The sequence below is a fragment of the Salvelinus sp. IW2-2015 genome, linkage group LG6.1 (genome assembly GCF_002910315.2).
Source record: "Salvelinus sp. IW2-2015 linkage group LG6.1, ASM291031v2, whole genome shotgun sequence".
Taxonomy (NCBI): domain Eukaryota; kingdom Metazoa; phylum Chordata; class Actinopteri; order Salmoniformes; family Salmonidae; genus Salvelinus; species Salvelinus sp. IW2-2015.
Genome location: NC_036845.1, coordinates 13,425,843 through 13,449,195, shown reverse-complemented (window position 1 = coordinate 13,449,195; position 23,353 = coordinate 13,425,843). Strand labels below are relative to the sequence as shown.

The following is a 23,353-nucleotide window of genomic DNA, read 5'->3' as shown; positions in this document are numbered from 1 at the left end:
TTCATAAATCAGTCTAACCAAATAGCTTAAGCTGTTGTTCCAGCGTTTTTGGCCATCTCTGAGCTGCTGTGCCTCGGACTACTGTGCCACTTCCTAACCCCTCTCCACCTATCCTCCAGCCCAGGGGTATGGGCCTACCACTGGGCAACATTTATYATCGCTGACGCAACTCRCACAGCCTCGGTTGTCTTATCAGCCCTTCTACATCATCACTCGTGATTTTTGTGGTGGTGAGAAGGTGTTACATACTCACTGAGATCACAGGGAAACGTTGATTAAACTAAAATAGAACTGACAYATTTAGAGATGTGGTCATCCATCATCTTGTCCTGACTGAGGATGAAATGGCAATAGAACAACCCAATTGTCCATCTTTGGAAAAGGCTGACTTAAGGCTATATGTTGATAACAATGGAACAATATAATTGTAAAGCCTGAGTATCTTCAGGTACAGTGGCTAGCCTTACCGTTTTCCTATTGGGCCTCAGGCTCTAGCTGCTCTCCCTCTCGACTGTAAAGTGAGGTTCATGTTTCACATGATGAATGACTTAGTGGGCCAAACAGGAAACGGCAAGTCCTTCTGCTGGGCACTAGTGACATCCAACAACCCTGCTCCCCCTTCACTGGAAGTGCAGATCACTCTCATTTTGTAAGGATGCATAGAGGGCTGACTTTAACGAATGACTGCCCTTAAAAAGCTAATTCTCATTTGGTCATATAGTCAGTCTTGTCCAAAACTGAGATTTGTGAGTTTTAAAGGAAAAAATGGAATAAAGGGTACTGTAACAGTTTTCCTTGGGTTAAGTTTATTTCAATCCTGTCCACAGCTGGCAGCACCCAAGTGATCCTCAATTCGGTATGCGTAGCTGTACGCGACCCCATCGTATTGTCCATGGTCAAATTGGTTTCACATTCGATAGTCCCCAACTAGCCCCATAGGGATATCAGTAAATTACACAACGTAGGCCTACTTGGGACAATATTTTAATGTCAGTAGCTCCCAATTTCAATGACTTAACCTCAAACGTACCATAGATTGTAAAAATGCACATACAGATAGAGTCATTTTAATGAAGATGTGCAACATGAAAATATTGTCCCATTTACATTGCGCAATCTATTGACGGTGCTTTACTAGCCCCAGAAATAGGCTATCCAATGTCAAACCAAATTTGCCACAGTTGCACACCAGCCTGCTAATTGGTGAAAGAAGTTGGCTAGCACTAACTAGCCTAGGCAACTACAAGACACAAGACCTGGTTAGACTGTTTCAAGTTATGCATACGACTGTGTGAAGGGTTGGCAGAGGTCACCAAAATTCTGAAATATCAGTTATTCCAGACCTGTGCATCTTTCTTAGCAGTGGGCCTACCAGTTTGTTTGACGCTCCCCCTGTGCGCTACCACAGGCAATGCAGATTTATCATGAAAGAGTGCCTGTACCGCTGAACCTAATTTCTTGTCCAGGCTTGATGGAAGTTGGTGGAGCAAGATGTCTTGTAGGCCTAGATAGGCAAGGTTTTCTAAGTGCTAGGCCTATAGTGGAGCAAGTGCAAAAAACACATCTAGGTCTTGGTGTAAGCCTACTTAAGTAATGTAGGTCATATTGAGTGACCTTACATGATTGCACAATGTGACATGACAAAGCATTTGGAGTAGTCCTGCCCTTAATAACTAGGCGATAACCTAGTCTTTCTCGGTCTTGTTGTGCTAAACATTTATCTTAGGCTAGATCACTTCCTATAATATCTGATTTAATTTTAAAGCAATGGTTCTATAGACCTATTCCTGTTTGGAATGATATCACTAGTATTCTTCTGTGGCTCTCAGCTGCTGGGGTGGCAGCTCTTGTTTTAGCTGGCTCACACCCCAGGTTATGTAGCTGTGTGTTAAACCAACATGGCCCCAAACTACTTGCCAAGGAGGCCTCCGCTGTTTCAGTGACTAATAATTTAGAGTCATGATTTCAGGCCATGMCACTTTTGGGTCCAATTTATCATTCAAAATGTGTCCGGCACCACTATCCTTAATTTCTATTTTMATTTGATTCAGTGTTTGATTTTTAGGTTTGTACTAGTCTTGTGACAACAACAAAAAACATTTAAAATGCCTGTCAGGAGACTGGGATGTGACGGATAGTGTGGAACAAATCTTCTGTTGTGCTTGTTTTGTGTCACTGTTTGTTTGGAAGAATCATGATTTTTGAGGGGGTTCACCTACACCTGACCATGCATTATTTTGAATTTCAGAATGGGAGGGTGTATTTGGCCCGTTGACTTCCCAAGGCTTGCAGAGCGAAAGAGGTTGGAGTGGGAAGCTACCAAACAGGATCCACTTCTCACACTAGTCCAACGATCTCCCCGTCCTCCACCCAGAACCTAAAATGGAGTAGCTGGCCAGAGGTTCTGGGTTTCTGACATTAGCTTTCTACTAACCTGTTAGTCAAGTCAGATTAGCACGCATTGACTGTGCTTACACTCAACTCTAATTTCTCCCAACTCACTTGCAGTAGGCCTGTTCTTCACATGCTTAAATTAGACTTCTCTCAGTCTYGTGGAAGTCTCTGCTTTGGTTAGCCTGCAGTTGTTTCACTGCTGGAAGTCTATACTGTAATGGAGGTTGTCTCTCCATCCCTTGTTTACCTCCATGAATCTTCCACGGGCCCACACAATGGCTGCAGCAGGCCGTGGTGACCTCTCCATGTCTGCTTCAGTGATCCAGGCCTCTCCCAGGCTCAGCACCCACGTGCTAGCAGCAGCTTCCATTATGTAACCTCTCAGACAAAAGCCTGGCCGGCCTGCACACATCACTGGCTGCTCTGTGCTGGCAGCAGGGCCATTATGCTAGTCAGGCGATTGCTTAGGTGTCTCTCTCACAAAACCTAAACAGGATTAAAACTATTTTCGGGAAATTCTGACTTAGTTTCAACCCCGGTTCTCTTACATTGCTGTCAATATTTGCAGACACAATATTGACATTAATTTGTTGTCTTTGTCGATTCATCACCCCTAGCAGCCATCAACTAATAATTTAGTGGGACCCTTCCCTAGTTTTGTGGCCCTCACCTCATTGTCAAGATCTCCTGCTGGTTGATGCGTCAGAAGCTGAGTGCGTCCACAGGAATGGCTGATGTTCGAGGCTGGTAATAACAAAGTCCTTTCACTGGTCTGTTGGGTCCATTCTGTTCACAGAGCGACACATTACCAGCAGGCATTGGCACTAGCTTGTCTGTTGATACATCATTATTTGTTGGACTTAGTTCGCTCAACTCCCAGCAGTAGGTGTAATAGTGTTTCTCAAACTAATCATGTCAAAGTTATCTTTATCAGATGCAGTAAGGTCAACACAACAAGAGGCTTTGTATGGAGGCCAGGGCCTAGGGAGATATTGTGTTGCTGGCTTCTGCTTCTCTCACTAGTGTAAACACTGACCTACCTCCAGGGCCAGAGGTACTTGTCCACTCAACTCAACACCTGTCTCTTTTGAATGCTGAGTATACTCACACAGCCTCTTGCCAACAGATGTACAGTGCCTTCGGAAAGTATTCAGACCCTAGACTTTTTCCACGTTTTGGTTACGTTACAGCCTTATTCTAAAATTGATTAAATCAAATAAAAAATCCTCAGCAATCTACACACAATACCCCATAATGACACAGTGAAAACAGGTTTTTAGAAATACCTTATTTACATAAGTATTCAGACCCTTTGCTATGAGACTCTAAATTGAGCTCCGGTGCATCCTGTTTCCATTGATCATCCATGAGATGTTTCTACAACTTGATTGGAGTCCACCTGTGGTAAATTCTATTGATTGGACATGATTTGGAAAGGCACACACTTGTCTATATAAGGTCCCAAAGTTGACAGTGCATGTCAGAGCAAAAACCAAGCCATGATGTCGAAGGAATTGTACATAGAGCTCCGAGCCAGGATTGTGTCGAGGCACATATCTGGGGAAGGGTACCAAAAAATGTTTGCAGCATTGACGGTCCCCAAGGACACAGTGGCCTCCATCATTCTTAAATGGAAGAAGTTTAGACCCACCAAGACTCTTCCTAGAGCTGCTCGCCCGGCCAAACTGAGCAATCAGGGGAGAAGGGCCTTGGCCAGGGAGGTGACCAATAACCTGTTGGTCAATCTGACAGAGCTCCAGRGTTCCTCTGTGGAGATGGGAGGACCTTCCAAAAGAACAACTATCTCTGCAGCACTCCACAAATCAGGCCTTTATGGTAGCGTGGCCAGACGGAAGCCACTCCGCAGTAGAAGGCACATGACAACCCGCTTCGAGTTTGCCAATAGGCACCTAAAGACAATGAGAAATAAGATTCCCTGGTTTGATGAAACCAAGATTGGCCTGAATACCAAGCATCACGTCTGGAGGAAACCTGGCACTATCCCTAAGGTGGATCATGGTGGTGGCAGCATCATGCTGTGGGGATGTATTTCAGTGGCCCAGACTGGGAGACTAGTCAGGATAGAGGGAAAGATKAACCGAGCAACATACAGAGATCCTTGATGAACACCTGCTCCAGAGCGCACAGGACCTCTGACTGGGGCAAAGGTTCACCTTCCAACAGGACAACAATCCTAARCACACAGCCAAGACAACGCAGAAGTGGCTTGAGTAGCCCAGCCAGAGCCTGGACTTGAATCCCATCTAACATCTCTGGAGAGAGCTGAAAATAGCTGTGCAGCAACGCTCCCCATCGAATCTGACATATCTTGAAAGGATCTGCAGAGAAGAACGGGAGAAACTCCCCAAATACATGGGTGCCAGGCTTGTAGCGTTGTAGCAAGAAGACTCGATGCTGTAATCACTGTCAAAAGTGCTTAGTAAAGGTTCTRAGTACTTATGTAGATTTGATATTTCAGTTTTGTATTTTCTTTGTAAATTAGCAAACATTTCTAAAAACCWGTTTTTGGTGTGTCCTTACTGGGTATTGTGTGTAGATTGAGTAAAAACAAAAAGTGTTTAATCAATTTTAGAATAAGGCTGTAACRTAACAAAATGTGGAAGTATTTTCAGAAGGCACTGTATAGTTTTGTAGAAGGGTAGGCTGGCTCCTATCCACAGCTCCTAGCTGTGTGTTACAGCGGCTTTGGGAAAAGACTAGTAGAAGAGATGTGAACATAGCCTTGATGTGATGTGTATATGTGAACAAGAGTGCATTTCTACACAGCAAGTGTGTTGGAGACCCTGCAAAGAAGGCTTTTTTTTGTGGCCGACTTTGGAACGAGGGCACTGGAAATACTCTGGTTTAGAAAGACCTATTGTCCTGTTGACTTTCTTCACTTACCTGCCGGTGTGCCTTTGTTGTAAGAAGAGAGGGAGAGCGAGAGAGAGGGATGGGTGTTAATAAAATTTTAAAAACATGATTCATCAGGTGCGGTGGTGAAGAGTTCACTGAGTCAGAGCTGAGGCAAGAACAGAGGGTGGATGAGCTGAGGCATGGGTGGGGCTAGATGACTGCAGGTAACAAGGATGGTAGTCCAGTCACAGCTTGAACTTCAGTACCTCAAAACCGTAACATGAGACGTGGAACATTTGACCATATAGGAGGATAGAAGGGAAATGGGGATTTAGACTCCGACTAAGATGTACGCTAGGGTAAGGCGGTATACCGTTTTTTGCGATATACCGGTATTGATGCACATACCGGTTTGGGTTTTTACTTTACCTTYTATAAMGGTATTTGAATGTTTGGTTTGTTAAATGGGATACGTAGTGTCTAACGTCCATTTTTATAGTTTACTTCGCTACTTGAGTCATCTCTCTCCACTCTATGCCGCTTTCCACACAGATCTAACCACTCAAGGAGCGCATTTGTTTTTCCTCGACCACGAGACACTTGCGTCCAGTCTGCATGGGCAATGCTGCATATGCAACAATGTTGATGACAATGATGCAGTTGTCACTTTGCTTATTAATATAAGTGTACTAGCATTCTATAATTACACTATTAGCTTGTGTTTCTTACATCTGCAGACAGCTAGTTTGTCTTAGCAAGTTGTTCTTAAATCTTGTTAGCCGCTAATGCTAATCGCTAGCTAGCTAATAMATTTACTGAGTAAGAGCAAGCGTAACTAATTAGCTATACAGCCTGATAATACCAGTGATGGTGTAGACCTATATCAGCATGTTGTTTGTGCAACAGTATCTTCTAAATTGAAGAGGTGAACGCAAAGCAAGAATATGTTAGCTACATGAAGTAGCTAAGAGAACATTCAATGTAGCCAAAGATTATAGGGACCCCTAGGAAACACCTATCAGCGTTTTAGTGCTTACCCTGTCACAATATCTCCTCCCTGGCATTTTCATTWGTTTTTATGTCAAACAACGCTGTATTAAAAGTGCCCACTATTATAATCTAACGATATAATTAGAATATACATTCTATTTCCATGATTCCAACAGTTAACCCAAGTGTTTTGCTCTAAATTGCAGCATTTGGTTAAAAMATTTGGCCCAGATTGGTTGCCATATCGTACAGCCCTACATGACAGTGTAGAAATGATCTCAAACGCTGAAATTGATGAAAATTAGGATTTTCTTTTTGGGTTGAAGTTGAATTGAACAGTTCAAAACAATCAGAATGGAGACTACGTTTGTGTATGTGTAACTTGTTCTCAACTGGCCTTCCTGGTTAAATAMCGGTGGGAAAAAAAGACCCATTGAAATCACTTAGAATGTATGTGTTGCCACCCTAGGGTCACGCACTACTCATAAAGCAAATTTAGAACTTAATTTTTTTTTAAAGCATAAAATCCCGTCAATTAAAAAAAAAAAAAAAAATACCATGATATATTATTTTGGCCATATCGCCCAACCTTATCCTAGGGTACCAATGGATGTTGAAGTACTGCTTTAGGCAGTGTATGCTCAGAGAGCATAATCCCAATTCAGATATTTATACTGAACAAAAATATAAACACAACATGCAACAATTTCAAAGGTTTTACTCAGTTACAGTTCATATAAGGAAATCAGTCGATTAAAATAATAAATGATTTTGGAATTATTATAGACAGAAATACTCCTCAGCATCCTCCACTCCCCCTCAGATCAGACGATCCTGCAGGCGAAGAAGCCGAATGTGGAGGTCATGCGGTCGTTAGGCTGGTTTGATGTACTGCCAAATTTTCTACAACGACATTGGATGCAGTTTATGGTAGATAAATTAACATTTAAATTCTCTGGCAACAGCTCTTGTGGACATTCCTGCAGTCAGCATGCCAATTGCACACTCCCTCAGCTTGAGACATCTGGCATTATGATCTTCATATGCCACACCTGTCAGCTGGATGGATTATCTTGGCTAAGGAGAAATGCTCACAAACAGGGAAGTAAACAAATTTGTGCACAAAATCTGAGAAATRMGGTTTTTGTATGGAACATTTCTGGGATTTTTATTTCAGCTCATGAAACATGGGACCAAACGTTTACATGTTGTTTTATATTTTGATGTATTATAGGTCACATATTGGCACAGTGTTACAGCCAAACACTAGGCTGCCTTATGGACTGAGATGTTGACACTAGAAGCCTATCTTATTTCTGTCAGGGACATATCTAGTCGTCCTTGCACTTGTATCGATTGCCCTCTGCATCTCTCCTTTCAATAGCCCATCTGTAGAAAAGCTATTGTTCCCCAGTCTCGATGGGGGTCAACATTGCTATTTGCTTCTCTGAAAACCTGTCATTGTTACCATAGTAACATGACATTTTGCCTGATCCAGCTATGCCTCTTTTTAGTCATGTGCTTTCTATTGCCTATGGATTGCTGTAGTTTTGGACTTTTTCTAAACCCCAGTCATTGTTTGAGTACACCAGACCCTTTGTGTGCTGACTCTCTAAATGAGACTTCTTTGTGCACTGTAGTTAGGAGTGTGCTGTGTAGGTAGAAAACAACCTAGAGACCCATTTGCATCCTCCCAACATGTTATCTTGTTGCTATGATTCAATGCAAATGTGAAAACCTTTTTTAATTTGTTCAACGGCTCTGTGAGCAGCCTACCACAACAGTGGTCATGGGTGAGTGAGATGTGGCCAGGCATAGGGGTCAACAGGAAACTTATTTTCCACAGAGATGTTGCCCTTTACCAAAACAGGCTTACACATGGGTACTATGAAAGGGTCAGTGGGATTATGTTCTATCTTTTTTTGTGTGTGTTAGCTGTTAATAAGATTACATTTAACACACTTGAATCCTTTTTCCTGGACCTATAACGTTATATTCCACATTACCTGCATGCTGTACAAATGGATCATAGTTTGATGCCAAATCAGGTTTACATTTTCATCCGTTTTGCTTATTTTTGATTCTATTCAGGTTTGGCTGGACGTGTAAGGCAAGTTGAAGAGCCCCTCTCCCCCTTCCCCTTGGTCCAGTGGTCTTGTTGGGGAGGGCGGGTCCCCAGTTTTTTTTTCTGCCCTGATGCCCCCCGCCACCCTGTAAATTCATGATCACATGACCTTGGATATGGACGCAGTCCTGTCCGACTTTGTCCGTTCCACTGGAGCCGAACCAGGACTAGCCAGAGACCTGCTAGAGGGTGAGTTGCAAGGCATTCTGGGGTAAAATAGATGGTTTTATTGCCAACGGCTAGTGAGAGGTATAAATTGAGCAGTGCACCTCCCAGTTAGAGCTGTTGGTTAGGTAAGCTATCATGTAAAAGGAGGAAGTTAAATCCAGAAGAGACTCAACTCTTGTTGCCTAGCAGCAGCACAAGTTGCAGATAAGAATATGGGTTAAAAATGTAATGCACTGCAGTAGCTATACAGCAGTGAGAGACAAGACGTGCTCAAAATTCAAATATTTACTCAAGCAACGGAATGTGTCAGTGGCCTTTACATAAGATAACAGTCGCTATGGTTCTGTTGACATATGGTAAATATTTAAACTAATGACTGTTGAGTGGATCTGACTTTCATAGAATGCTTTGGCTTTTTCGGTCAGGTTTGACTTGTCCTTTTCATTTGCAGGGAAGAATTGGGATCTCACCGCCGCCCTCAGTGACTTTGAACAGCTGCGACAGGTGCATGCTGGGAACCTGTCATACTCTTTTGCTGAGGAGAGGACGTACCCAGCCCCGGAGAAGGAGATGGCCAGGGTGGGACGGCCCCTTCTGCACCGTCAAGAGGAGGTGCTGCAAGGTGAGACCAATGGTAAGTGTAAAATAATATTTTGGGCATAATGTCACTTACTCACAACCACTTATCTGTTGTTGTCCTCTTGTTCTCCTCATTGTGATAAACTAGAACCCTCTCCTTTTTTTGTTTCGTTAATTCACTTTTTCTTTTTCGTTGTATACTTTCCCCGTGTCCAATTTCTCTTTCCCACCCCTTCCCATAATTAACCTAAACTCCTCTCTTTTTTTGTGATACCTCCCTCCGCAGCCACAGAGAAGCGTCTATCGAGAGGCATCTCCCATGCCAGCTCTACCATCGTGTCCCTGGCACGGTCACACGTCTCCAGTACTGGCAACTGTAGTAGTGAGCCCCTTCTGGACACTCCGTTGTGCACATTCCAGCTGCCCGACCTTACTGTGTACCGGGACGACTTCCGCGGCTTCATCGAGAGGGACCTCATTGAGCAATCTATGATGGTGGCCCTAGAGCACGCCGGTGAGTTTAACTGCACGGGTCCCACTGCTGCCACCAATTACAAATAAATGACTTTATTCACTTCTGAGGCAATCTTGTTMATTGTGTCGTGTAGATGACCGTCTACACCGTAGTTTCTCAGTACTACACGTGCTTTCTGAATTGTTTTTAGTGTGAGTGAAACCGCGAGTGACTGTTCTGTTTACGTTAAGGCCGACTCAATTGGTGGACACGGGTGGGACCTAACTGTCAGAGTCTATTGCCATTGGCAACGAGTGGGGACGGAAACTGCCTGTTGCATGCAGCGTCATTGGGTGAGTGTCATAGCCTTTCAAACAAGATCCAAATCTAACGTGTTAGGTCATACTCTGCTATGTCAATCAATGATGAGAGCTTCATTGTTAGCTGAAAGTAAGTACTTGAATAATTGTGGTACACATTATAGCTAAGCGGCAGTGTCCTRCTGGAGAGGCTTAGCCCAGAGCAATTAATTAGGACCCAATTGAGTTAAACATTGTATGCAAAATGCCTTGTAATCCATCCTTAGAATGGGCCGTTATTTGTGATATTCCTGAAGCTAAGGCCCATAATGGCAGCTTAGGCTAATTAAGAACAGAACTCCCACATCAAGCAACTTGCCTTTTGCCTTGAGTAAGGTTTGGATGTAACCACTGCTTTTCCTTTCTTTGGGATGGTTGTGTATACTATGTGCCTGTTACGGCCTTGCAGGTAGTGTGGGCTTTCATGACCGCGACCTGATGCTGCGGAAGTCTCTATATGCGCTGATGGACCACGGCCAGGAGAGGGAGTCGCTGAGACGCAGGTGGAGGTGGCAGCAGACCATGCAGAATAAAGAGGTGGGGAATCCTAGGATGGATCCATGTGAAACTTAGTCCAAGGATTGTTTACAGTCCAATCCATTCAGTTTGTTAACAATTAACCAGTACTAGCATTCGATGTGTGATTGTTCATGTGTCCACAGTCTGGTCTGGTGTACACAGAGGAGGAGTGCAGAAGAGTGGAATGAGCTGCTAAAACTGGCCTCCAGTGAACTAGGATACACTACAGCACCAATGGCAGCAATGGGTAAGACCTGCTCGGACACCTCACACGCATTATTTATGTTAAGTGTGTATACTATTATATTAAGAGTGAGGCACCACATGAGTTACAGGCCCTTCATGCTTCTGTTTGGAACAAAGACTAAGATAGTAAGAGGAAAATGTTAGATAGTGGCTACCTATGTCACTTCCTGTGTGTTTCTGATCTGACCCTTGTTTCCTATGTGCAGGACGGAGTCATCAGAGGAGCCTGTGTACGAGAGTCTGGAGGAGTTCCACGTGTTCGTCCTGCCCATGTCCTGAGGAGGCCCATAGTAGTGGTGGCAGACACCATGCTCAGGGACTCTGGAGGAGAGGGTAGGAAGACACATTTTGATATTACCAATTGGCTGCCTTACATCCTAAACTGTGCTTTATGAACTTTAGTGTTGTAATGGATTGTGATGTTTTATGCTAAATTTATTCTCCTTCCCTTACCAGCTTTTGCCCCCATCCATTCGGAGGGATCTATCTGCCCCTGGAGGTGCCAGCTGCCAAGTGCCATCGCTCGCCCTTAGTCTGGCGTACGACCAGGCCCACTTCTCTGCCCTCGTCTCCATGGAGCAGAAGGGCGCGCCAAAGAGCAAGGTAATGTTACGCATCCATCATCAGCCTACTACAACACGCCAACATGTCTCATAGTGAAGTGGGCCACTTGAATAGACTACACCTCACCAAAGTGGAAATTAGAGGAACTGCACATCAATAATAGTCCCAAAATTGACTAACGTGTAAAAAATATATTATTTTTGGACGTCAATGTTTTTCTAAAATGAAAAAGTCTGAGATTAGGGCTACCTGTGACATCTCTGATTCCTTTGTAATATTTGAAGGTTCGGTTTTGAATTCAAGTAATTCCCTTGACTGACACAGTGTTTGTTCGTAAAATAACACTGACTTGACGTTCCGACTGAAGAGTAGCATTCTGACCTCACATCAGTCAAACACTGACGCTAAAGTTGGCTAGCTTGCTAGCTATTTCCAGACACAAATGAGAGAACACCTTCCTCTGACCATTTTACTCACCCTAGAAGAGCTGGTTAGACTGTTCTCTTATCTAGAAGGGTTAGTGACTAACTGTCATACTGGCAACAATAAAAACATTTTTAGCCAGTTTTTACAGAAACATGTCAACTGGGTGTATGTCATTTGTAAATTCATTAATTATTCTTCATTCTGGGACTCTCAAACCAGAGTACTAATTGGAGTAGATTGCCAGTGTTTATGAACTCACCCCATGACCAACATCAAAGTACGCCTCCAAGACACGAATCTTGTCTTTTCAGTTCCATTTTCTTAATGAGGCATAGGAAAACCGAGGTGAAATTGGGCATTACAGCCCTCTTTAATTACTACTTTGCATCAGTTGAATGACAATTGCTGAATGAAAGAATGCCTTTAATTTTACTTTGATCATTTTTGCTCCCTCTCCCCCACAGTTGTGATCCCTCTCACTGACTCGGAACACAAAATGCTGCCTGTACACTTTGCAGTGGACCCTGGGAAGGACTGGGAATGGGGCAAGGATGACACAGATAATGTCATGTTGGCAAGGTATGACCCGAATCATTACACTTCAAATTGGGTCTGTATTACCCCCTCCAAAAACACACACAGTCACTATGTCCTCATATGACCTAGTATCCGTGGGTAGGGATTGACCCCTGCACCAGATTAGAGAAATGCTTGTCAGTGAGAGTGAGATTAGGACTAAATGCCTTCTATGATTGGAACAAGGGGAATACAGAAATAGCCTGAAATAAAAATAGCTGGATATTTATTCCATTGGATTAAGATTTGCTGTTTCAACTGGAATGGTGTACAAGAATAACTTAAATGGAATTAATACAGTGTCTTCAGAAAGTATTCACTCTCCTTGATTTCCCCCCCCCCCACACATTTTGTAGTTACAGCCTGAATTTAAAATGGATTAAGTTGAGGTTTTGTCTCTGGCCTACACACAATACCCCATAATGTCAAAGTGGAATTATTTTTTTAGACATTTTTACTAATTAATAAAAAATGAAAAGCTGAAATGTCTTGAGCCAGTAAGTATTCAATCCCTTTGTTATGGCAAGCCTAAATAAATCCAGGAGTAAAAATGTGCAAAAGTCACATAAGTTGCAATAATAGTGTTTAACATGATTTTTGAATGACTACCTCATCTCAGTACCCCACACATACAATTATCTGAAAGGTCTCTAAGTCGAGCAGTAAATTTCAAACACAGACTCAACCACAAAGATCAGGGAGGTTTTCCAATGCCTCGCAAAGAAAAGCACCAAATGGTAGAAACATTTAAAATAAAATAAAATAAAAAATAAGCAGACATTGAATACCCCTTTGAGCATGGTGACGTTATTAATTACACTTCGGATGGTGTATCAATACACCCAGTGACTAAGATACACGCGGCCTTCCTAACTCCGTTGCCGGAGAAGAAGGAAACCACTCAGGGATTTCAATGGTGACTTTAAAACAGTTAAAGTTTAATGGCTGTGATAGAACTTCGGACAATAGTGATAGAATTCCACAATAGTGCTGAGCGATTGGTGTTTTTGAGGTCGTTTTGGTTTGATTAGTAAAAAATAATCACGTTTTTCAGTTTAGATTATTTGGGTTGAATGCTGTAACACAGAATAAAACAATGAGAAAAAGTCTCATGATGGTAGTGACTGTCCATTACTGCTTATAATTTATTAACCATAATTTATTCACATTACTTTAGAATATTTCAGTTGTGTATATTACATTTGTTTTATGGCTTTATTTCATTCCAAGTCTTCATCTCTGTAGAGCTGCTGCCTAAACTGTCAGACAAAAATCCTATTTTTTTTAATATATATTTGTAGTTCTTCAAAGTAAATAAGGCATGCTTTTATGACTGCTGTTTACTGTATTTTCAGGTATAGATGACTAGCAAAGCAACTGCTGCTTTCTATGTCCCCTCACGATCAAGCATTCTTGTCTCTTCTGTAGCAGGCGTAAAAGAAACACAGACCGACAAGTAGATGTGCAATGGTTTATGGTCATTGTAATCAATTTAGAGGCGAAAGAAACTCACACCTATTTAGGCGAGGTACTGGCTAGCGGAATAGAACACTTGAAAAATGAAAGGAGAGCCCCACACTCTAGGAATGCAATAATTGAATAACCTAAAATCCAACATTTCGACAGACAAGCTGTCTTCATCAGGGTATAATGACAAAACACTGCGGGGTGACTCGTTTATATAGTGTCAAAGGACACACAGGTGTGTTAATTACCACATTTTAAGCACCAAAATATTTGTCAGCTGGAAACTACAGCTCACTACTACATTGCTCAGTTCATGCTGGATCCGATTTATCTCTAGAGAAACTGCAATGTGTGCGTTGAGCTCACAGGGGGATAAAAAATGGATTTCAAATAATTGAACCAACATTGGTCAATTAGTTATTTAAAAAAATAAATAATAATAATTACATTTCATAACATTTCTCAGCACTACTCCCCTATACTAAATGGCGGAGTGAAAAGAAGGATGCCTGTACAGAATACATATATAGAATAAAATATTCCAAAACATGCATCCTGTTTGCAGTAAGGCACTAAAGTAAAACTGCGACGAAATTAACTTTGTCCTGAATTCGAAGCGCTATGTTTGGGGCGAATCCAACACAACACATCACTGAGTACCACTTCATATTTTCAAGCATGGTGGTGGCTGCATCCTGTTATGGGTGTGCTTGTCATCGGCAAGGACTATTGAGTTTTTTGGATATAAATAAATGGAATCGAGCTAAGCACAGGCAAAATCCTAGAGTGAAACCTGCTTCAGTTTGCTTTCCAACAGACATTGGGAGACAAATTCACCTTTTAGCAGGACAATAACCTAAAACACAAGGCCAAATATACACTGGAGTTACTTACCAAGATGACATTGAATGTTCCTGAGTGGCCTGGTTACAGTTTTGACTTAAATAGGCTTGAATATATATGGCAAGACTTGAAAAGGGCTGTCTATCAATGATCAACAGCCAATTTGACAGAGTTAGAAGAATACAATAATCTAGTATTGTACAATCCAGGTGTGCAAGGCTCTTAGAGACCTACCCAGAAAGACTCATGGATGTAATCGCTGCCAAGGGTAATTCTAACATGTATTGACCCGGGTGTGAACACTTATTTCTGTATTTCATTTTCAATAAATTAGAAAACATTTCAAAAAATGTGTGGTATACCATTATGAGGTATTGTGTGTAAATGGGTGAGATTTAATCAATTTTGAATTCAGGCTGAAACACAACAAAATGTGGAATAAGTCAAAGGGTATGAATACTTTCTGAAGTTTGTCTGAAAATGGATTATAGAAACATTTGTATGGGGGCGTTAGTATTTCAGCTCTGCACAATTATGCATTCATGTTGGCTACATTTCTGACACGGTATATTAATTATGCATTAAGAAAGGTTACATAGTTTCAGCTGAGCCGTTTGGGGCTCAAGACTTGAACAGATGCCACGCCATTAGCATAGTTTGAATAACCTGCATGTTACCAGACATCACTTATGTAGCCTAGTTCTTATTTTCCTTTCTCTAAATGATGCATGTAATATTCTGGGAAGCAGACCTTTTCTCTAAATGTTTCACCCAACATGGTGTTACTGTTAGGGTCATGACGAGGCGATTTCACCCTCCGTTTGAACTTTGACCTGTCTGTCTTCCTCCCTCAGTGTGACCCTGTCCCTGGAGGCAAAACTCCAGCTGCTACACAGCTACATGACTGTCACCTGGCTGCCCCTGCCCTGTGAGGTATATTTTGTTTTCATTCACTAAGGGAGAATCCTAACTCTTAACACATTTCCCTCAGTCATGCATTGATGTCAATGGGAGACTAAGTGACCATTTGAGTTGTCGGTTTGGATTCAGCCCTGGTTGCAGATCATTTTGTAACAATAGCATACCTGAACACCCCCTCTAAATTGATCGTGAATGTGAAGCTTGGATCATATGTTACCTACCTGGTTACGTTTTAGAATGTTGTAATGGATGGTTAAATTGAAATGAAAAGATTATATGAGAGATATGTAGATAAGCTATTTACTGTGTTACATAACTGTGTGGGTTTCTGGTATTATTTGGGTTGTAATTTTCTGTTTTGTTCTAGTCGGTAGTCATTCCCTCTGCTTCACAAACCCCATGTTGAAAACAAACCACACATAAAATGACGTCACACTAAATAGTTTGAATGGCCTTTTCGTGCATTCCAATCTAATGCTGTGAGCTAGAAAGGATATCAACCTCATGGCAATTTCACCGTTAACCTCTAGTGAGAAGTAGCAATAGGATCGCTGTTGAAGAGCTGAGGTATTCTCTGACTTTCCAATAAAAACGAGGACGTTGGTGTTACCTTTAGATCTTCGGTTGTCACGGTTATGGGGCTGGCTTGGCAGAGAGGACCGTTTTTAYAACTGTCCATTGTGTGAACTAGAGTGTCATCATTATCTTCATTGTAGGTTCCACCCTCTCCAATTATAGCATGTATATTTTCCAATAGAATCTATAGAAATGGCAAAGAAGCTTCCTGAACCGAGTCATCTGCACCTCTCACTCCTGCTCTTAATCTCTCTGTTGCTCTCTGCATCACTCACACTCACACCCGCTCCCTGTTTCTTTTTTATTTCTCTATAATTCATCATCGGTGTGTCTGTTCTTTCAGCAGGCACCTTTGGCYCAGCCCGAGTCCCCCACCGCCTCTGCAGGAGAGGACGCCCGCACCCCTCCCGACTCAGGAGAATCCGACAAGGAGTCGGTCAGCAGCAGCTCCAACGGTGATGCAATAACGACAGCAGGGGCGGCCAGCGCAGGTGGAGGTGTGTCGACTAAGAACAGCTCCTCTTCCTCCAGCTCGTCCAGTAACAGCTCGGCAACATTGACGACGGGTATGGGGGGAAAGGAAAAGCCCAAGAAGGAGAAAGACAAAGACAAGAAGAGGGCTGACTCTGTGGCAAACAAGCTGGGCAGCTTCGGCAAGAGCCTGGGCAGCAAGCTGAAAAAGAACGTGGGCGGGCTGATGACGGGGAAGAATGCAGGAGGCGGGGCCAAGCAGGAGGGCACAGAGAAGAAGAAAAGTTCGCTGAGGGGGCGGAAGGGCAGCAAGGACAGCTCGCCTTCGGCCCACGCCTCCGAGGACTCTGGGAAGGGCTCGCCGTCGTCGGGTAGCGAGCGTCAGAATGGCACGGGCGGCGGAAGCAGAGAGTGTGACCCATATAAGTACAGTGCCGACGTGAAGGCGAGCCTGGGCATCCTGCGGGCGGCCATGCAGGGAGAGAGAAAGTTCATCTTTGCTGGCCTGCTCACCACCAGCAACCGCCAGCCCTTCCAGGAGGAGATGATCCAGCGCTACCTGTCTGACGCTGAGGAGCGCTTCCGGGTAGAGCAGGAGCAGCAGCGGAGAGAGGCAGAGCGGAAAGGAAGCACCAACGGCATCCAGCAGCCAAAGAAGGAGGCAACGATGGGCACAGAGGTGGGCTACCGCACTTATGAAGCGAAAGAAGAGCCGGCTGAGAACTCACCGCCCACATTCAACCACCTCAAGTCGTCTTCGTTCAGCCCCTCGCTCTACTCTGGCGTGGTGCCCATCCCCCGGCCAACCTTCATGGATCAGCCGCCCTCCCCGGCCCCCGTCCCGCTTACTCAGCACCCACACATGCACGGCTACATGGAGACGCGGCGCCAGCTTGCAGGCGGCTCCCCAGCCTCGTCTTATCCCGGTCTGCCTTCCTACGCCACCCTCCCCCGCCACTGCCCCATGGCGCAGGGCCCCCCTCACCCCCAGTACCACCCCCCGCAGGCACCGGTACCCCTCAGCCCCTTTCGCCTCATCCCCTCTTTCGCACCCTCATACCTCCCCGAGCACGACCCTCCAGACTACCCCACCTCAGAGCCTGTAGGCGGGGGCTACACTAACGGATTCCGGGACGTGCGCTCCGGCCTGGATGTTCCTCGCAGCGGGCCTCTCCCGGTCAGGCACTACTCCCTGGGCAGCGCCGGAGGCCTGTCCAGCCTCCAGTCCAGCCGCTGCCGGACGCCCAGCTGCAACTACTACGGACACCCCGAGACGGGCAACTACTGCTCCTGCTGCTACCGAGAGGAGCTGAAGAGGAGGGAAACGGAGCCGGCCATCCACAGGTTCTGAACGAACGGACGGGCTGACCAGAACTGGCTGTGTGGCCACCAACCACAAGGAAACTGATGGATGAGGTTTCCTGCTATAGGACGATACAGAGCCTGGCCCTCTCATCGCATCACTTCCTTCTCTAAAGGCAACACTGTGTGTGGAGAGCGTCCTGGACAGGATCGGTACAGTGACTGGAGAGAAGGTGGCTGGCGGCTGCTGCGGCGGGCGTCAGACAATAGGACTGTGCACTTCTCTTACATTTGCTGTGGCTCTTATGCAGGCTGTGTGTTGTGTGTGTGTGTGTGTGTGTGAGAGAGAGTGAGAACTTCAGGCTCTCCTCCGCTTTGTCCCCTTGTCACCTCGCAACTGTCTCCTCCTGGTGGAGAGAATGTATACGGCAGGCGATACACGCACTCTTACATCCACATTACACACACAAACTAACACTGCACAAGCACAACCTGAAACTTCTTGATTATCACTCCTCTATATGTGGAGACAACCTATATTTGGCCCTGTAAATTGGTGGTATTTTAACATATGAATCAGCCCTTCGATGTCTTGTTAGTCTATTCAACCAGAGGGTTAGAGATGTATGCAGATGGACTAGCCTAGGGCATTACTGTTACCGGGTGCTCATGTATGACTTGGGAATGATTGGAGCTCTTTCCTGATGAGTAGTTGGGTTTCTTTTGCTTTGGTCCTTGCTCTTGTAATGCAAATTGAAACCACAGTATTATGTTACAGTAGTTGCTGTTCTGTGGGCTGCAATGGCGCTGCTAACGTTCCAGAATGCAACAGACCCCCTCTATACAAGTTAATCTCAAATATAAACAGGCAAACAGATAGCCCTATCCACCCTTAAGATGCTTTTTATGGCAAAGTAACCATCCAATCTAAATTCACCATTTTGTCCCAACCATATTGTGTCCAGATGTCAGTCAAGTACATTTTAACATTTCTACCATTTTTAGATATCTCCCAGTATCAATTATAGAACAAACATAGCAGAGTACTGTGGTAGATATTCCGAATGACTAATATACATTATTTAATAAGGTTGCTAGAATCTTACTGTTCCTGACTTGTTTTTGTCATTTTATRTCCACCATGAAAATGAGGCATTTCAATAATATGCTGGTACATTTCGGGTCATCCAACACTACTAAACCGGCATTCAAAACACAAACTCCCCTCGCAATTTCAGCTCGACCTCAAGGTAATCAGTATATGCTAAACTGATAAACGTTCACATTTTGCTTGAAAAAGACACTATCCATTGTAACATTGTCCACTTACATTGTAACTGTCAATTAGTCTCTGCTTCTCTTGTGGCTGAGAAAGGTAACAGGTATTTCCTGGAATCTCGTCTTAGGGCTGTGTTACTTTGGTCTAAATATTCATGTAACTTTTCGTGAATTCCTGCTTATGGCAAACCTCAAATTCCTGACATGGACACTCCATTGATACGATTCAAAACAAGTTGGATTGTTTAACCCAACTCCCCTTCAAGTCCTATTGAGGGCATTGTGTTGATTCCAAACAAGTGACTGACCCCTGTCGCTTAACCTCTTTCTGCACAAATTCAAGCACTTTCCTAATGTCCGTAGACATTTTGTTACCGTTTTGAAGGTATCTGACTGTTATGTTGTCCTTAGGTCATGTCAGAACTGTAGACACTGCCACCTCTACTTGCGGGAGGGCAGATGCATGGGCTAGAACCCCTTCTCTAAGGATTCAGTTACCATGGGTACAGCTTTTTGGTGCCAGTGTTGTGGTTTAACTCTATTTCCTAGTTGCCTTTTTCAGTCTCTTGTCCTTGTGGCATTACAGTCTTGTTTGTATGTTTTACAAAATGTGCATCAGGTGTACACTACTCGTTTTTGCTGCAGTTTCTCTTCTGGTATGTTTGTACCCTACTCAGTGTAAAGCCCCTGTTTTAATTATTTTAATTTTGCATCCAGACGTGTAGTCATTGTTCGAAGTTCAGAACAAAGCGATTTAGAGATCAAATGTAAAAACATATATAAATAATAATTCTGGAGATTGGAACATATCACATTTTTTAGATACCGTCTTGGTCTCATGTTACTCTCAATGATTTGCAGATTAGGAATTGATTGTTTTTCTCATCACCAATGTATTAACACTTTCTCATCCAAGCCGTGTTATTACCAATGAGCCATGTAGACTCATGAGGAAGACCAATCTTCCTGACTTGATAAAGAGCCGTTCAGTCTTTTCACTTGAAGCACAATGGTGTGAGAATATCTGTATGCAATTCACTGCCTTGCCCAATGGATGGCGCTCTTGTATTTGTGTTCAATGTTCCTGGAAGTTTCCATGCCCTACTTAACCAAAAATACAAAAGAGAACAATTTTCAAGGGTACTAAGATTTGAGTTTATTTCCAAAAATACAATTTGCCAAGGGTATGAGGGACTTTAAGTAATGTTTGTCTTTTGAGATGTAGTTCAAACATGCGGCTCAAAATAGTCACCCTTCAAGGGATGCTCCATGACTTCGAGGTGGCATGTGCATCTTGAATTGGAACCAACCATTCCCCACAATACCATTATGCTATATCCAAAACAATATTTCTCTCTCTGTGTGTGTGTGTGTGTGTGTGTGTGTGCTTACGCTGTATGAAACCTTTTTGCAACAAAAAAATTGCAGCTCATAAGGCACAAACAAGAGGTCATCTTTAATGGAAAGATGATGGATAACTAAGAAATGTGTGTGTGTGTGTGTGTGTGCTTTCTCCTCTCAATGTAATAATATTAGCTTACATCAACTCAATTTTTTTTTAAAGAATTGGATGGCTTACAGACAACATCTTGAACATTTGACTTATAGACTGCAAACATTTTTGTATAAAAAAACAAATGCCAGCGAGGTTGTATATGTTGGAAGTTATTTTTGTAAACCCAAAGTTTTACAATGTTTTTAAAGATAATCTATATTGACGGATGCTAAAATGAGTGGAATATAAGCTTGTAATAGCCTGGGTTTATGGAGGAGTCAGTATTCACCAGAATGGACAGTTTGGCTGTCAAGGTTGATCACAAAAGAGCCTCCTAAACTCAAAGGTTTCTCATTAGCAAACTAGTTTCCTCATTGCTGACCTGACGATATGATTTGAGAATATTTATAGTAAGATTTTTTTTTTTCTCCAGAAGTTTTCTTTTGGAATGTTTAGTTGAGGAACTTTTAGTATGTTATGTGTCAAGCAGACTGGCTTTTATTTGTTTGTTTTTATTTTGAATTTTACGTGTGCATTATTTTTCACCACCAATCCATGCAATGCTAACACATTACGGTAATGATTCAATACTTGATTGTTGGTGTTTTCAACCTATGCTCTTGCTGCAATCCCTCTAGGAATAAGATGGCTTTGAATTTGTTTTACAAAGTAACTGACCCATTATTTTTATATTGTACATTTTCTCTCATTTCTATGGGACAAAATTGTCATCAGCAACATGAACATGGGATACTGTAGTTGCATGGGACTGGAACTGTTGCATGTAAATGACTATCCATTTAACCAAATTTGTGAATTATTTTGAGCTGATTTGGGCTGTCCTGGGTTTTTGACCTGTTTTTTTCCTTATTTTTCTCTCTCCTTTCACGTTTGGAGAGGAGAGGCTGTGACAGTGCAATCTGGATGGAAAGAACATCTTATTTTTATTTTTTTTGCACTGTTTGAATAAATTCTCATTTGTATTTCAACAACATGGTGGCAATCCAAATGTTTTACTCCGTTTCTGACTGTTTTTGGGGGGTTACAAATGTATGGTAGGTATTACAGAGATGTATTGAAAAGGGATTGTCTGTTTTTCAATGTACTCATTGGATGTACAATGTTGGATGAAAGGTGAGAATTGGTATTATCTTGATCTAAGGATGATGTAATTGTGACAGTATTGATTTCAAATCTCTCGTGGCCAGACTACTTAAACATAAATGGTACTGGAGTCCAGTACATTTATCGACCAAATGACACCAGATTTTAGTTCTGGGTTAACTGCGATTTACATTGTTAGAATCAATGTGTACATCGATTCATCTACATCTGATGCCAGCCAGTGGATATAAATGTTCAAAACTATTGGATTATATTGTCCAATTATCAACTGTGTTGAAACACTCAAATCAACCAAGCAAGAGAGACTTAACCAGCAAAAGCTGTTTTTACATATTAGAAACAACTTGTTACAGACGTAAACTTTCACCCAGATGAGGCAGCCGACACTGTCTGAAGCTGTTCTATGTATTAGAGAAATTGGAGACCCTTATTTAATATTGAATAGGGTCCCATGTGGTAGAACGAGATTTGGATTTATAGCTCGTTCACAAGGACACGGTCTCCCCACCTGTCTGTTAGGAGGGACAGACTGTAMTTCATCCATTTAGAATTTCTATTTGCTCATCGAATGGAATTTATGCAGTACATTCCCACTGGAATATTCTTCCAATAGCATCTGTCTGCATTACTGCAGTACTACCTTTCTACATTGTCAGTTCCGATGACAGAGCAGCCATTCCTCAGACGCTCATCATTTATCAAAGGATCAACTGCAGGTACTGTATCACTCATCCATCACTTGCCTTTGTTAAGATTAATAAGACTAACGCCTACAAATGTGTACCTTTTTTTTAGGGCTTTTATTTTGTATGTAGTTGTATGCTGGTTGAAACTACTGGTAATTTATGTAGATTTTGAAATATTGCTTCTGTGCTCTTTAAGCTTAGTCATCCTCATGGCATTTTCTTATGTTTACATCGTTGCTTCCATTCTTGTTTGAAATTCTCAAGGTAGGCGAGAAGTTGAACACTTAGTGACAATGCCATTTTACAGAATACTACAAATGCAGCATCCAACTCATTCTGCATTAGTAACATGGGTATAATGATTTACAACTATTTTATAAGCATGTATGATCCTGTAAAATGTTATAGGGCTGTTGATGTTAAGTATCTATATTGAAGTTAACGACGGGACTACACTATCACATTTTTATTTCTGTACCTCAGGCTGTTTCGATACTTCTAATTTCAGTGAATCAGTTTGTCAATTACAAATGACTAATGTAGCATTGGAGGCAAAACATTTGTATTTAGAAATATGTGTATCTGTGTATAGGCCTGCATTCAACAATTTATTAAATGGCCCATTTGAACCGTCTCCATTTCCATAAAACTAGGCCTACTTCAAAAGCTCTACATACTGTCTGTCTCACCTTTCCTAAATTCAAAATGTCATAGCACAGCGTTCTTCATAGTCCTGAAGAACTGAACTGCTTTAGTCCCGGTGCTGTGACACTTCATTCAACTAACCAAGACCTTGATTACCTGAATAAGGTGGCTTAATTTGCAGGATCATTATTGAAGTACAAACTACTGGTGAAAAATTGGGATCCTATTAGATGCTTTTTACACTGCTGGCCCTTTAAGAGGCTGTACTGCACTTGCTTTTTTCACTGG

The 23,353-nt window shown here is 42.7% G+C and overlaps 1 protein-coding gene across 1 annotated transcript in view; it reads left to right on the top strand.

Moving 5' to 3' along the window:
• Positions 1-21,603, top strand: part of LOC111965129 (OTU domain-containing protein 7B-like) — a 30,736-nt gene extending 9,133 nt beyond the window's left edge. The window contains 15 exon segments of the mRNA XM_070444009.1: positions 8,332-8,554; positions 8,985-9,167; positions 9,399-9,626; positions 9,818-9,919; positions 10,335-10,462; positions 10,588-10,613; positions 10,615-10,655; positions 10,658-10,691; positions 10,897-10,952; positions 10,955-11,022; positions 11,145-11,220; positions 11,223-11,294; positions 12,142-12,259; positions 15,421-15,499; positions 16,407-21,603. Of these exon segments, the coding sequence (XP_070300110.1) occupies positions 8,470-8,554; positions 8,985-9,167; positions 9,399-9,626; positions 9,818-9,919; positions 10,335-10,462; positions 10,588-10,613; positions 10,615-10,655; positions 10,658-10,691; positions 10,897-10,952; positions 10,955-11,022; positions 11,145-11,220; positions 11,223-11,294; positions 12,142-12,259; positions 15,421-15,499; positions 16,407-17,885 (2,775 nt within the window). The 5' untranslated portion in view covers positions 8,332-8,469 and the 3' untranslated portion in view covers positions 17,886-21,603.
• The last annotated feature ends 1,750 nt before the right edge of the window (positions 21,604-23,353 follow it).